The following is a 12,323-nucleotide window of genomic DNA, read 5'->3' on the forward strand; positions in this document are numbered from 1 at the left end:
TATTTCTGCTGGGGGGGGGGGGAAGTATTAAGAAACTGATGGCTTTGTGTCTTCCACAGTGTCTTCCACTGATCACCTCTGCAGAAGCTTTTGCATTCTTGCCTTTAAGAAGACAAGCTAGCATTTACACCTCTAAAAGCTATATGCACACTCCAATAAAAGCATTTGAGCACATAAAGCTAGTATCAGGCATCACAGCTTCTGAACTCAAGCAAAACAAGTCTGGTGTACAGTGTCACTGCAAATGGAAATACATCTCTTACACACCACCCTCAGGCTGGCAGCTGTGCTTTGCTGCTCACAAGAGCTCTATCAGCTGGGATGACAGCGTTTTTTCCCAGCTTGCTCCCAGCCCTCCCCAAGCCTGCCTGGGCCCCCCAAAGCTGTGCTGTGGGAGCCAGGCAGAGTACTGCATGGCTGCCCAAGGCTTGTATTTCAGTCCCTATCCATTGGAAAGGTATGCTTTGCAGGCTGTATTGTTTGTGGGTAACAGTGCAGGCCACTCCATCTCCTATTAAAAGGCTTCCTGGAGAAAGGCAGTGTTACCTCTGACAAAACTGCTGCCATGTGCCCACTGTGCCTTCAACTCTCCTAAGGACTTTGGGGGACTGGTAAGCTGCCATCCACTCCCATACGTAATGACTGAAAACCAAAGATGCTTTTCTTAAAAAAGGAAACGGGATATTTTTAGCTTATTAGATGAGATGCTGCTTGTGCATTAGACTGGTTTAACTCAACCAGAGTCACTGGAATTATTTACTATTAGCAACAATAAAATTGGGCACAAATAAGTCTACAGAATGGCCATGCTCACTATGAATCTTCTTCAGAGCCTCAAATTGGTCACTAACGGACCTAAAATTGGTCACTAGCCCCAGCTGTACATAAAGCAAAATTCTAAAGAACATTTGCTTGCAGAAAGCAAAACGAAACAAACTGAATGAATTTACCCTGCTACTGACACAGACCTTCAAGAGAAAATCAGAGATGGAAGACATTCTTAACCCCATTTATTTTAACTCAGGAAGGTGTCTTGTCTATAAATACAAAGATGGGTGGTAAACTTTAAAGGCTGACACACAGCATTCAGCAACTTTTAATTCCAATGTTAATATTATAGGCAATTTCCATTTAAATACTGGCACTGTCCTTTTAAATATCAACAAAATATTAGTGAGAAAGAGGGCAGCAACCATCCCAGCAAAGGCCCATGCAAGTCAAAGGCCCTTGTCAAGTCGTTGGGTTATGCCTTTCATGTAGTGCTAATGAAACAGAAGGAAGCTCAATATCATTACGTCAAAGTTCACACAATTTTATCAATTCAGCCAGATTTTGAAGTATGCAAGCTTTGCATTAAGTATCAGTAATAACCAGCGAATATTAGCTTAAAATGTGCACGTACGACCACCAATCCAAACCAGCTGAGAATAAACACAAAGCAGGATGACCCCATCCACATCAGTGTTGTATCAACCACTGCAGCTTGTCTGACAGCTATGCCCCATGGTTCCCAGCTGTTATCTGGGAGGCGGGAGCTGCAGCAGCACCCACCCCACCAAGGGCAGGCACGAATGGGTTTTATGGGGCTCTTTTATGTGTGTGTGGGTTTATTTTAAGGCACAAGATAGCGTGACCCTCTGTATTCCCTGTGTCCTGGGAATATAGAGGCCAGCCCTGGCAGGGCAGCCCCTTCCCACAGAAGGCTTAACGCCACCACACCGCCCCAGCGGATTTTCCCTGCGGCTTTTCCCTGCGCCTAGCCCGCTTATTTGGCAGTTTCTCAAGTTACTCCCCTCAGGCAGCTTGAGCCAGTAGAACTAGATCCTTTCATCTCGGTGGAGCTTACTGACAACCAGCCGCCTGGTTTCCTAGGAAACAAAATCTTGGCTAGAAATAGTGAATCATTTCCAGGTCACTTTCAACATGGAGAGTGGAGCAGGGAAGCATTGGACTGAGGAGGAGGTTAAAGCCTTGTTAAGCGTCTGGTCAGAAAAAAACATCAGAAAGCAACTCCATGGCACCCTGAGGAATAAAGGGATATTTATCTACATTGCTAAACGGTTGCAGGAGTTAGGAGTTTGCAGGGATTGGAAACAGTGCCGTGCAAAGTACAAAAACCTCAAGTATGAATACAGAACGGTTAAATATGCCCACAACTCTGGGGATGTCACTAAAACCATGAAGTTTTTCCATGACCTGGATGCCATATTGCGATATGAACCTGTCACACAATTAGCGGCAGAAGAGAACGGCATGTGTTCTGTGACTGAGGCGCAGCTGAACACGAGCCCCACAGCCGAGAGCACGCAAGGTAAAAACCTGGTTTTTTGCTTCTCTTTCTCTTTGCTAAACACCCAAAGGGAACAAAACCGAAGCCTGGTTTGCTGCTGGAGCCGAAGCGGAGGCTGCGCAGCCCCAACAGCAGGGTTTGAAGTGACTTGATGCGCTCCTCACGCAGGGGAATAAAATGTTAGCACCCACCAGTGTCGAAGTCTGTAAATACAGCGTAATTCTGGCAAAATTATGCTAACGGCTTGTATTGCAGCCTCGGAGAGTGCCGGCTCCTGTCAAGGCTCCTGCACCCAGTTGAAACATCGAATTAAGAAAAGCCGTTTTCTTTCTGTTTGCAGTACTTTGGAAGCGGGTTTTGTAGAGCTGCAATTCAAGTGTAAACTTAAAGAGTCAAGGTTGAAGCTGTCATGAGGGGGTTTTAAATTGTTACTTGTGTTACAAGTGAAATTTAGGTTTTTTTATTCTTGTTTCCCTGTAACTAAAAATTTGTGTATGATGACTAAAGGTAAATTATTTTGTGAGCAATTCAACCTAAATATCTGCTAAACAGAGGGATGTTTAATAACGTCTCATTAAAAATTGTAATATAGCGAGGGAAGTAAAAATCGTCATGTTTATCAGACTATTTTGAGGCAAACCAACTGCTTTTCTTCTGAAGGAGCTTTTACCAAACTATTTGCATCTCTTTTTTTATTCAGCCCTCTCTACCTACGCATTTAAGCTGTGCTTAACATTTCATTAGGGTCAATCTGCTATTTGACATCACTCAGATCTCCTTGTCGCATTCTAAATGTCACTGAAGCATAAGCCCCAATAATAGTTATAAGTACTAAAATAACATGGCTAAAAAGAGAAACGAAAAGCTTAGCTGTCTGTTCCCACAGTACGTGGCAATTTACATTAAGATTGTGAATCTTTTTTAGGAAAACAAAAAACTCAACATTAGTATCAGGGGAGACTGCCAAAGGCACAGACAGGAGCTGGGCATCAGACTGGCTCTAGTACCTTTCCACGTCTCCCTCTACAATACTGTTTTACAGGTCTGAGCAAAATAAATTGCCATCTTTCTTGTCATTGTTTACCTTAATGAAAAACTTGACCTTAATCTGTCATCGCCAGCAGAAAGCCTCTAATCTGTCAAAATCACTTTAAACTAAAATGGCAATTTTTTTACCATGTGCTCTCTGCACAGTGTATTGCAATCCATTTTTATTTTTAAACTTGCAGAACCGAGGCCAATGCGAGCTGTTACATGAAACTAAGATAGTGTCCTTCATCTGAGGATCTGCCCTTAGATTACCATCTGTGTTTCAATGTAGTTTGCACCAACTGTTAATCCCAATTCGCACCTGCCTCAGATCTCTAGCAAATTTAAATCAGAAAAGGTTAATTTCAGCTGTGAATCCCACACTATAATATGTGTTAAAAAAAATTACTCCTGGCTGAGACACGCCTAATTTTGAAGTATTAGGACAGTCTGGGTCTAAAAGTGGTACAATTAAATCTCTTAAATGCATAAGCCTTTCTGTTCCTCCCTTTTTTAAAGGAAAACAAAACCCAAAGTGAAACAATAAGCAAAAATGTAAATGCAACTAACTAATAATGTTACAAGAATTTAAATGCAAAGATTTTCATAACAACCCTAATTCAGACACAAAGAAAATACATTAAGATAGAAATGTGTCCTGCAGCTATGAAGGATGCATACAACCATAACAAGGGGCAGAGAGAAGAGCTATGAGAACATCAACTTTCTTCATTTAAGAATACGGGTCAGGCAAGTAACTGCAGTACTAGAGGCCCAGTCCTTTTCCAACTGCAGTCGGAGTTGCAGTGTCTGCCCAGCCCAGTACTTTGAAGGGCACTTGTATGGCTAACGTGGCATCTGTGGCTTTGCAGCTGATGCTCACAAGTTCTTTCGTGGGGGCAGATCTGACAGTGTTGCTCCCACAGAAGGGAACACAATTCCTTATGTTGCCCCCATGGAAAGGAATGTGATTCCCGGCAGAGGCAAAGGCAGCCTGCTGCCACTGCCCCAGCAGTGGACCTGGCTGCTCCCCCTCAGACCTTCAGAAGGAAGAGGACTGCTTTAATGTGGATATCATCATCCCTAAGGCAGACAGACCAAAGTACATTTCTGTCCCTGCAGGTTCCCTTCTGGGCTCCTCCCTTTCAATCACAAAGCTTTATGGGAGAGGGGGGGAAATCATCCCTCCCCTCTTTAAATGGAGGCTGAGTCTCCTAATTTTGGCAGAGCTGGAGGAATCAAGGATGTCTAGGCTTGTGACTTGGGTAGCAAGAACAAAATGCTGTCATCAGACTAAAACCTGTGCCGAACAATACTGTCCACCATGCATGTATCATTTTGAAGAACTCGGGAGCTATACTAATTTGTTTTGTTTAAAAAGCATGACAAGGGACAAGGCATGCTCCCAAAGAAGTGACTGTATTTTCACCATTCTGCTTAGCCTCTGCAAAATACTCATATCCATCCTTAATGTAAAGCTGAGATTCCTGGGGAGGGAGAGGAAAGGGAAGAGAGTTAAAAACAGACTACTTTTATGGGGCTGAATGGTATTTCTATCGTGTTTAACCTGAGTTTTTTCTTCATATCTGGTAAAAATGAGTTTTCTTTTGAAAATGTAATTGAATAAATTAATACTGAAAATCACAATCAAATCTAATAACAGAGAGGTGTCTCAGCACAAATGTGGTAGCAATACACACACTAATTCCCAGCTCGTTCATGGAAGATGACACTTTCTGCATAAGCACAGTCAGCAGGGCAAGCCAGGTGTCCATGTTGTCCTCCCAAAACACGTTTTCAGAAGCAGAGCTGTAGCTTAAATACTAATTATAACAGGTAAAAGTCAACGTTTTCACCTGTCTTAAAATCTGATTTGTGTATTATCCCAGTAACCAACAACAAAGAAAATGCATGTGGAGTGATGGTGAACTATGAGAAATGGTATCTTTCATTAGAGCTCAAATGAATGACCTTTCCATTTCCTTAACTAGTTTTGCCTGTTCCAAAAATCCAGTATTAATAAATCAAGTACATGATTTGCAAAAGTTAATCTCACCTAGTAATTCATGTTAAGCGACTTATACTCTTTGATATTTCTCTCTTTATGTTTAAGTATTAATTCACTGGTCACTTTCCTTGACCTCCACCTTACCACAGCAGAAATATTACAGAAATATTACCAATATTGCAGAAATATTACCAAATCTGAGCAAAAATGCATTAGCAGTGACAATACTATCATATGTACAAAACTCAGACAGCTACTGGAAATCCAGAAAGATCCTTCAGAAATGCTGACTTGAAAATGCCACTCATGCATAATTTTCCATGACTGGACTTTAACGTTAAAGATGTCATTAATAAGTGGTTTATATACATTTTTTAATGAGTGTGCAGTACTCTTATCAAGTAACTTTTTTGCTCATCAGATGCTTGTTTTTTTCCCACCAAACATTTTAACATCTTTTTTTCCTGTGTGTGTTAACAGTTCTTATTTCTTAAGACAGTAACTTGTTTCTGTTTGATATTACAATGTAATTAAACCTGCTCGTCCTAGTACCCAGGTCACACTCAGCATCCTTCCAACAGAGTTTGTTTTCCCCTTGCATAATCTGCTTTGAAGCACTTCAGCAGGTCAAACGCCAGTCCAGGCGCTAGAGGTGGCGGCATGAGCACACCTTTCTCTCCTCAGCTGGCCGCAGGGGTAGCAGCTCCTCCCAGGGCAGCCAGGCAGACAGCTGGGAGCAGTTGGAGGTGAGGCCGCTGCATCCATGAGTCACTCTGAGCCCTGCTGAAAGTCAGGAGGATTTAGGATTCTGTTTTGAAATGCAGTTTTCAGTTTCACCTACGTCAGGATACCAGGATGCATCCCAACCGCACCTCGGTATGGTTCTTGTGACGAACTATTGCAGCACCTTTGAACAAGGCAGCTTTGATCTCTGTGACCTGCCCAGCTGGAGCTGACGGTAGCTCAACTCTTGTGCAGTGAATCAGCATTTCAAATCTCCTGACAGCATGGAAGGTTGAATACATTGTATCGTCATAGAACAACTTAAAAGTCTGTCCTCTGTGAAAATCAAGCTGATTCAGAAGCTGACTTACATGCTGCTTTCTACACTTACACAGAAATTGATGTGATACTACTTTTTAAACAAGTGTAGGAATGCTATACTGTAAAAAGCTAGACTGAATCCTGTCAGCATTCTTACATTTGTTTAAAAAGCAATGCTTTCATGCTTTCCCTATGCTATTAATGAATTTCATAGATCTCCAGAATTCTTTGCAGAACATTCCTGTTATCTTCATATTCTTGGATTTTTCTTTTTCTTTTTTTTGGTTGTATAGATGGATTTGCGGTTAACTGAATCTGTGTGCAAAGCCTATTTTTATTTTTATGTCTCTTACTTTTCGTTATCTACTTTAAAACTCCTTTTAGTGTGCTACCCAACCCACTGAGTCAAGAAAGCATACAAGTCACTAGAATCAAGTCAGTTTCTACAAGAATATTGAAATACATTCCAAACAGGCTTCATCTCCAAGATGTAAAATAATTTCATTTACCTCCTGTAACTTTTGTCTCCATATAGGGACAAGACAAATTAATTTTAAATTTAATTTAAATACAAATTAAGTGTGGAGATTACAAAGTTAATCATCTTCTTATTATTATCTTCCAAATATGTATGGACATTTTCACTTAAACTAATTTCAGCTGATTTAGTCCATACCTATTTTTCATATAAAAACTCTTTCCTTCCCAGGTGAAATATCAATTTCTTTAGAAGATGATGAGGATGCTCCAGGAGATCCACTACTTTTTATGTCTCATGTCAGACCTGTCCAACTAGGTATAGTATGATGGCGCAGAGATCAAAACCTAAAAAGCAGCACTTTCTGGTAGCTTGAATACATCGTCATTCCCTTTTCTCATCAACATAACTTTAAAACAGCCACACTTTTTGCACCATCTCCAGTTTTACCACTTGCAGTCCAATGCATCACTAGGTACTGACCACTGCATAGTCATGATGCAACACTTGCATGACCACTTGTTCACATTCAAAATACATCCCATGCTATAGCTTAATCCTATTAATCAGATTAATTTTATTAAATGCTACTGGAAAGTACGCCAAATGGTAGCGTGTAATACCCATGTCAACTTGTGGATTTTCTCTAACTCATGTAATTTCTGCTTAAAGCAGCATGAGTGAATGGCCTAAGTCAGGAAAGATGCAGAAGCCAGACCCATCCCACTGAATAATGCAGATTCTCAATGCTCTCCAAGCAAAGGGTGGTCAGCAATGCTTAAGTCCAACCACATACAACAACCCATTCGGAAACCATCCTACAGTTTTGCTCAGGAAAACCATCCTATAGTTTTGCTCAGGAAAGTCATTACAGAGCAAAGGCACAAATCTGGCAGGCCAGAAGGAGGAAGAAGATCCTAGGTGTGAGCCCCTTCAGGGGGCTGCTAAAGGAAATGGAGAAACCTGAACATTTTAGGCAGAATCAGGCAACCAATAAGCTGATTCCTTGCCTGGATGAAGAGCAGCACTGTCCTAAATTTCCTACTCATGCTGTCCATTTTTATATATACCCTTTATGCCTCAGGGATACATCCCAGTCCAGTTACAACTTCACTGATCTCCAAGGTGCCATATTCAGGGAGAAAACAAGGCCCCACCTAAGCCTATGGCTTTTACGTTACACATTATATGCCTCCTGCCTGGCATAACAAGAAATGAAGGAAGAGACAAGAATCCCTCATGGAATTATATGCACATATATATAAACAAAACTTTAATCTAAGTCAAATTTCACAGAAATATGTCTGTCTTACTCTTCAACACACTGCCAAGCAGATTCATTTTGTCTGCTAAAATATTTTCAGTCCTCAGAAAAATTAAGTTCAGTTTGCATGGGCTCTCAAGTATGTATTGATACTAAAGTGTCTTAACCTAGTGCCTCTCTTAAGTCTTTAGATTTCAGGCACTATTTCAGATACCACTGAAAGAGAACTTTGAGGCCTTTGTATCTATATTGATGAATTATTTTGGTTTCATTTCAGCAGATTTATCATTTTGAGTACGCTTAGAAAAAAAATCTAATATGGCATAAACACATCTTTTAGGTTAAAAAATAATGTATACCCTGCGATAACAATTTTTTTTTTAAACAAATAAGAGCTAAATTACATTTGAGACCTGAGGAAAATTTTCAGTGAACATAACTTCTTTTCAGAGTGGTGCTTGTGGGTAAGATATTTTGAATCACTGTTTTTTAAAGGGAAAGAGAAGCAAAGGTTGCTGTTTTCCACTCTGAATACAGCAGAACAAATGAGCAATACACTGAGTCACTAGAAGTTATTTGAACTAATATCCACAACTGAATGTAAGCTCAATTCCAAGTGAACTTACTAGTGAGAAATAGTGTCCTACATAAGAACTAAAGAAACCTTATCCCTCCCAGATTGCCCCACAGTCTTTGCCTGGAAGTGCAGGAAACACCTTCTGCATTCTTCTTCCTCTTTTCTTCCCCTGTGCCTTTTCTCTCTGGTCTCTGTCTGGCAATGAAGAATGAACCACTGTGGAAATACAGATAGTTGAAATACTCCCAGTAACACTGAGCAGAGACAACATCCAGCCTATCTGATGCTGGCAGCTGTCAAGCCTGGCAGTTCCTATGGTTGCATTCACCTGTAAATGAGCATTTTCTTTGACTTCCTCAGGAAGAAATGAAGAAAGCATAATAGATATGTCACCTGAAAATTATCCTCCTCAACAACATATCAGTGGGCTGGCTGCTGCAGAGTCCTGATTAACACAGAAATAACAGGGAAAACCTGACACCTGTTAGTACAGCTTTTTCCCAAGTAGAATGAATTACATAGACTAGCAAAGAATGCCTCTATCTAGGACAAGTTTGTCCCCACACAGGTAGTTATGCACAAGTATGCTTCACTGGGGCTGTATGTACAAGCAAAGATCAGATATTTTTGCCATCACACGAAGTTCGGTGACTATAAGGTATCAAACCCCCATAACCTGGCTTGCCCTTTTAGAATAAAGCACTGGCAAATGCATTTATCACTTCACTATAATTCATAGTTAGAAACACTAAAAAACTGTAAGAGATCATATTTCAGTGTTTTAAGTAATTGCAGGGCATCCATTACCCCTAATATTAAAAAATAAAGTTGAAGAGTGGAGAAAATTTAAAAAATCTTAGTTTTGCAGAGTAAGAAAACTCAAACTTTAATTTTTACTTATAAAAAGACCCAAATAATTTTGATTGGCCTGCAGCGAGTATAGTGGAGGTTGTGTACCATAAGAAGCAGGTTCATTATTACACCAGTCCCTGTGTGGCTTAAGACAAAAGTCTCCATTCCTCAGCTCCCCACAAACAGGGTGCTTTGTTAAAGAGTTAGGATCAGATTCTTCAGATCCTCACCCAGTTTAAATCTCTTCATGTGTGTAAGACTAAAAGCATGGCACGAATGCAGAAAGTCTTGAGCTAGTGTCAGTGACTCGGGGCACAATTTGTTATTGTGCTAATGCAGCACTAATGTCTGAACAACAAAGCAGTTCATCCTTTATTTTCAAATGTGTTACAGGTAAAGATCAGTGTGTTAGTTCACACCAGAAAGAAAGAATCCTCTTAGATTAATTAAGGGTACATATGCTATCTTTACACTGGTTTTCAAGAGAAGGCAGAAATAATGTCAGAATTAACAAAAATGATGACATATTAATACCCAACAGCTTTATTTTCATGTCACCCCTGCTCCATCTTCTCTGGAGAGACAAGTCATGAGGAAATTGCATACTTCATTCTCATTCTCTCTGTCCTTCCCCAACCACCCAATGCAGGTAACCTGTATCTGTCTCTCCCTTACCCCACATGATGCAGGTAATCCAGCGTCAGCAATAGAGGCTTCCAAAACATCGACTTTTATCCCAACAGTAGCAAATGAAGGAGGAAAACACTGGACTGTTAATGAAGTCAGAGCTTTGATACGCATATGGTCAGACAAAAATATTCAGCAGCAACTAGAGGGGACAGTGAGAAATAAAAGAATATTTGAACAGGTTGCTGCTAGACTTCAAAAGTTCGGGATTGACAGGGACTGGAAGCAGTGCAGGACTAAATACAAAAATCTGAAACATGAATACAAGAGTGTAAAAAGTGCCCAAGACTCAGGGACTGCAAGAAAAAGTATGAAATTTTTTAAAGAACTGGATGCTATTCTGGGCCACAGCACCATGGAACAAGGAAGTAAATCACATAATGATGAAAGTGAGAGGCCTCCAGAAGGGACAGAAGCAAAATCAGAAAAGAACTCCATAGGTAAGTGCTTCAGCTACCCATATATTATTTAATCCTTCCTACCCCAAGCAACCAGGTAGATTAACCAATTTGCTGGGGGGAGCAAGAACACTGAATGGAAACTTACTATTTTGTCTAGTAGTTTTATCTTACTTTATAATGCAATCTTTCAGACTGAGCGATTGCCCCAAATATTTTAAATAGAACAGAGAAACAAAAGGAGGGGAAAAAGATGAATATGTAGGATAAAACAAAGTGATACAGAGGGACCAGTTCCAGTCAAAATCATGGCAGAAGAGACTGTTAGATGAAAAAATGGATCAGACTGATGGTCAGACTGTGTTACTGGAAAAATGGAGACACTGAGCAACAAAGTCTGTAGTCATAGACTTTGGTTAGAAGACTAACATGCAATCTGTCAATCTGTTATGGTCCCCCGTAGCCCTGTTTTACGGGCCTTTGGAGCAAGACTCTCAAATACTGAGACAATTATTGTGAAAATAGCAAAAAGGAATAGCACCGAGAATGCTGGCTGAGCTTGCCTTTTCTTTTTCTGTGGATATTGAGGAATAACTTGGTAATGGATGGATTAATGCAGAATTCGAGTAGACTGATGAACCTACACTACCCAGGAATTAAAACATTTTTTATTGGCATGTATAACCACAAAGATGCCTGTTGTTCAGAACAGAATTAAACACAAAACTCTTTAGAACACAGTAAGAATTCTACACAGGGGATGATACTACAGTGCCAAAATGTAAGACTAGAATTTAGTAAAGTAATGGAAGAAGTGAAGAAAAATATACCAGTCTCTGGTTGAAACCTATGAAAACATTTGGGGAGAAGATACACTCTTCAGTTGCAGTTTCTAGGGGTTTTGTTAATGCATCTACTACTGCCTGCTGGCATAAAGAGCATCCTACGTTGGACAGATCTTTTGATTTGACAAAGCACAACTGTTCTTATGTAGTACACAAATGCACTGCCCTAATTAACATAGCATTATTTATGCAGAAATGCCTGGAGACACAGGTGAAGAGGACACTGTTAGTAATATGTCAGAAGACCTACGGGTTGCAGATATAAAGAAATTTTCTGACTCAGGTAAACTCAAAAGTCTTGTATTTTATATTAATCTCTAAACTTAGCAAATTAAGATAGACAAGCCGATATTGTAATTACCGTTAGAAAATGCAGAGGCCTAAAAATCTTATAAGCAGGAGATAATGTCATAGTGCTAACCATACCTTCAGTACAGGCATATGTGCACATTTACAGCACTGCTAAATTTAATAAAATACAGTCTAGCAAGTAATCTTTTCAAAGATTCATGACCCAAGATGTAAAGAAGAAGCTATTGGTTTAAGCAAGTTAAATGCAAAGTATTACTGCATTTACTTTTACTTAAGCTATGTCTTCCCAAGGATGAGAACTGCCCAGTCTCCTGTACGTGGAATGAATAGCACATTCTCTTTTTCACAACAGAACATGATCGGTATTTAATGTAATTATGTAAATGCTCAGGCAGGGGATAAAAACTTCATTAAGAGTATCACTACGAGCACTGAACATGAAGGTCATATGCTTTTCACAAAGAAACATTATGGTTTACATCTGAAAGCACAACTTTCAGGGGAAGCAGGAGTTTCACATTCAGCTAGAGATACATGAA

The 12,323-nt window shown here is 40.1% G+C and overlaps 2 protein-coding genes across 4 annotated transcripts in view; one reads left to right on the forward strand and one right to left on the reverse strand.

Moving 5' to 3' along the window:
- Window positions 1-12,323, reverse strand: part of PPAT (phosphoribosyl pyrophosphate amidotransferase) — a 46,623-nt gene that overhangs the window by 15,731 nt on the left and 18,569 nt on the right. The gene's annotated exons all lie outside the window — the stretch shown is intronic.
- Window positions 1,909-12,323, forward strand: part of PAICS (phosphoribosylaminoimidazole carboxylase and phosphoribosylaminoimidazolesuccinocarboxamide synthase) — a 38,498-nt gene continuing 28,083 nt past the window's right edge. Inside the window, exons 1-4 of one of the 3 annotated variants that reach the window (XM_061370713.1) lie at window positions 1,909-2,311; window positions 7,081-7,167; window positions 10,232-10,669; window positions 11,666-11,755. In XM_061370713.1, coding sequence (XP_061226697.1) covers window positions 1,924-2,311; window positions 7,081-7,167; window positions 10,232-10,669; window positions 11,666-11,755 — 1,003 coding nt within the window. In that variant the 5' untranslated portion in view covers window positions 1,909-1,923. The remainder of the gene's footprint in view (window positions 2,312-7,080; window positions 7,168-10,231; window positions 10,670-11,665; window positions 11,756-12,323) is intronic. The other 2 variants (XM_061370720.1, XM_061370729.1) reach the window with 2 other exon arrangements.

This window comes from Neopsephotus bourkii, unplaced genomic scaffold, assembly GCF_033783945.1.
Source record: "Neopsephotus bourkii isolate Nb327-2 ecotype Australia unplaced genomic scaffold, CSIRO-AGI_Nbou_v1 NB_168, whole genome shotgun sequence".
Taxonomy (NCBI): Eukaryota; Metazoa; Chordata; class Aves; order Psittaciformes; family Psittacidae; genus Neopsephotus; species Neopsephotus bourkii.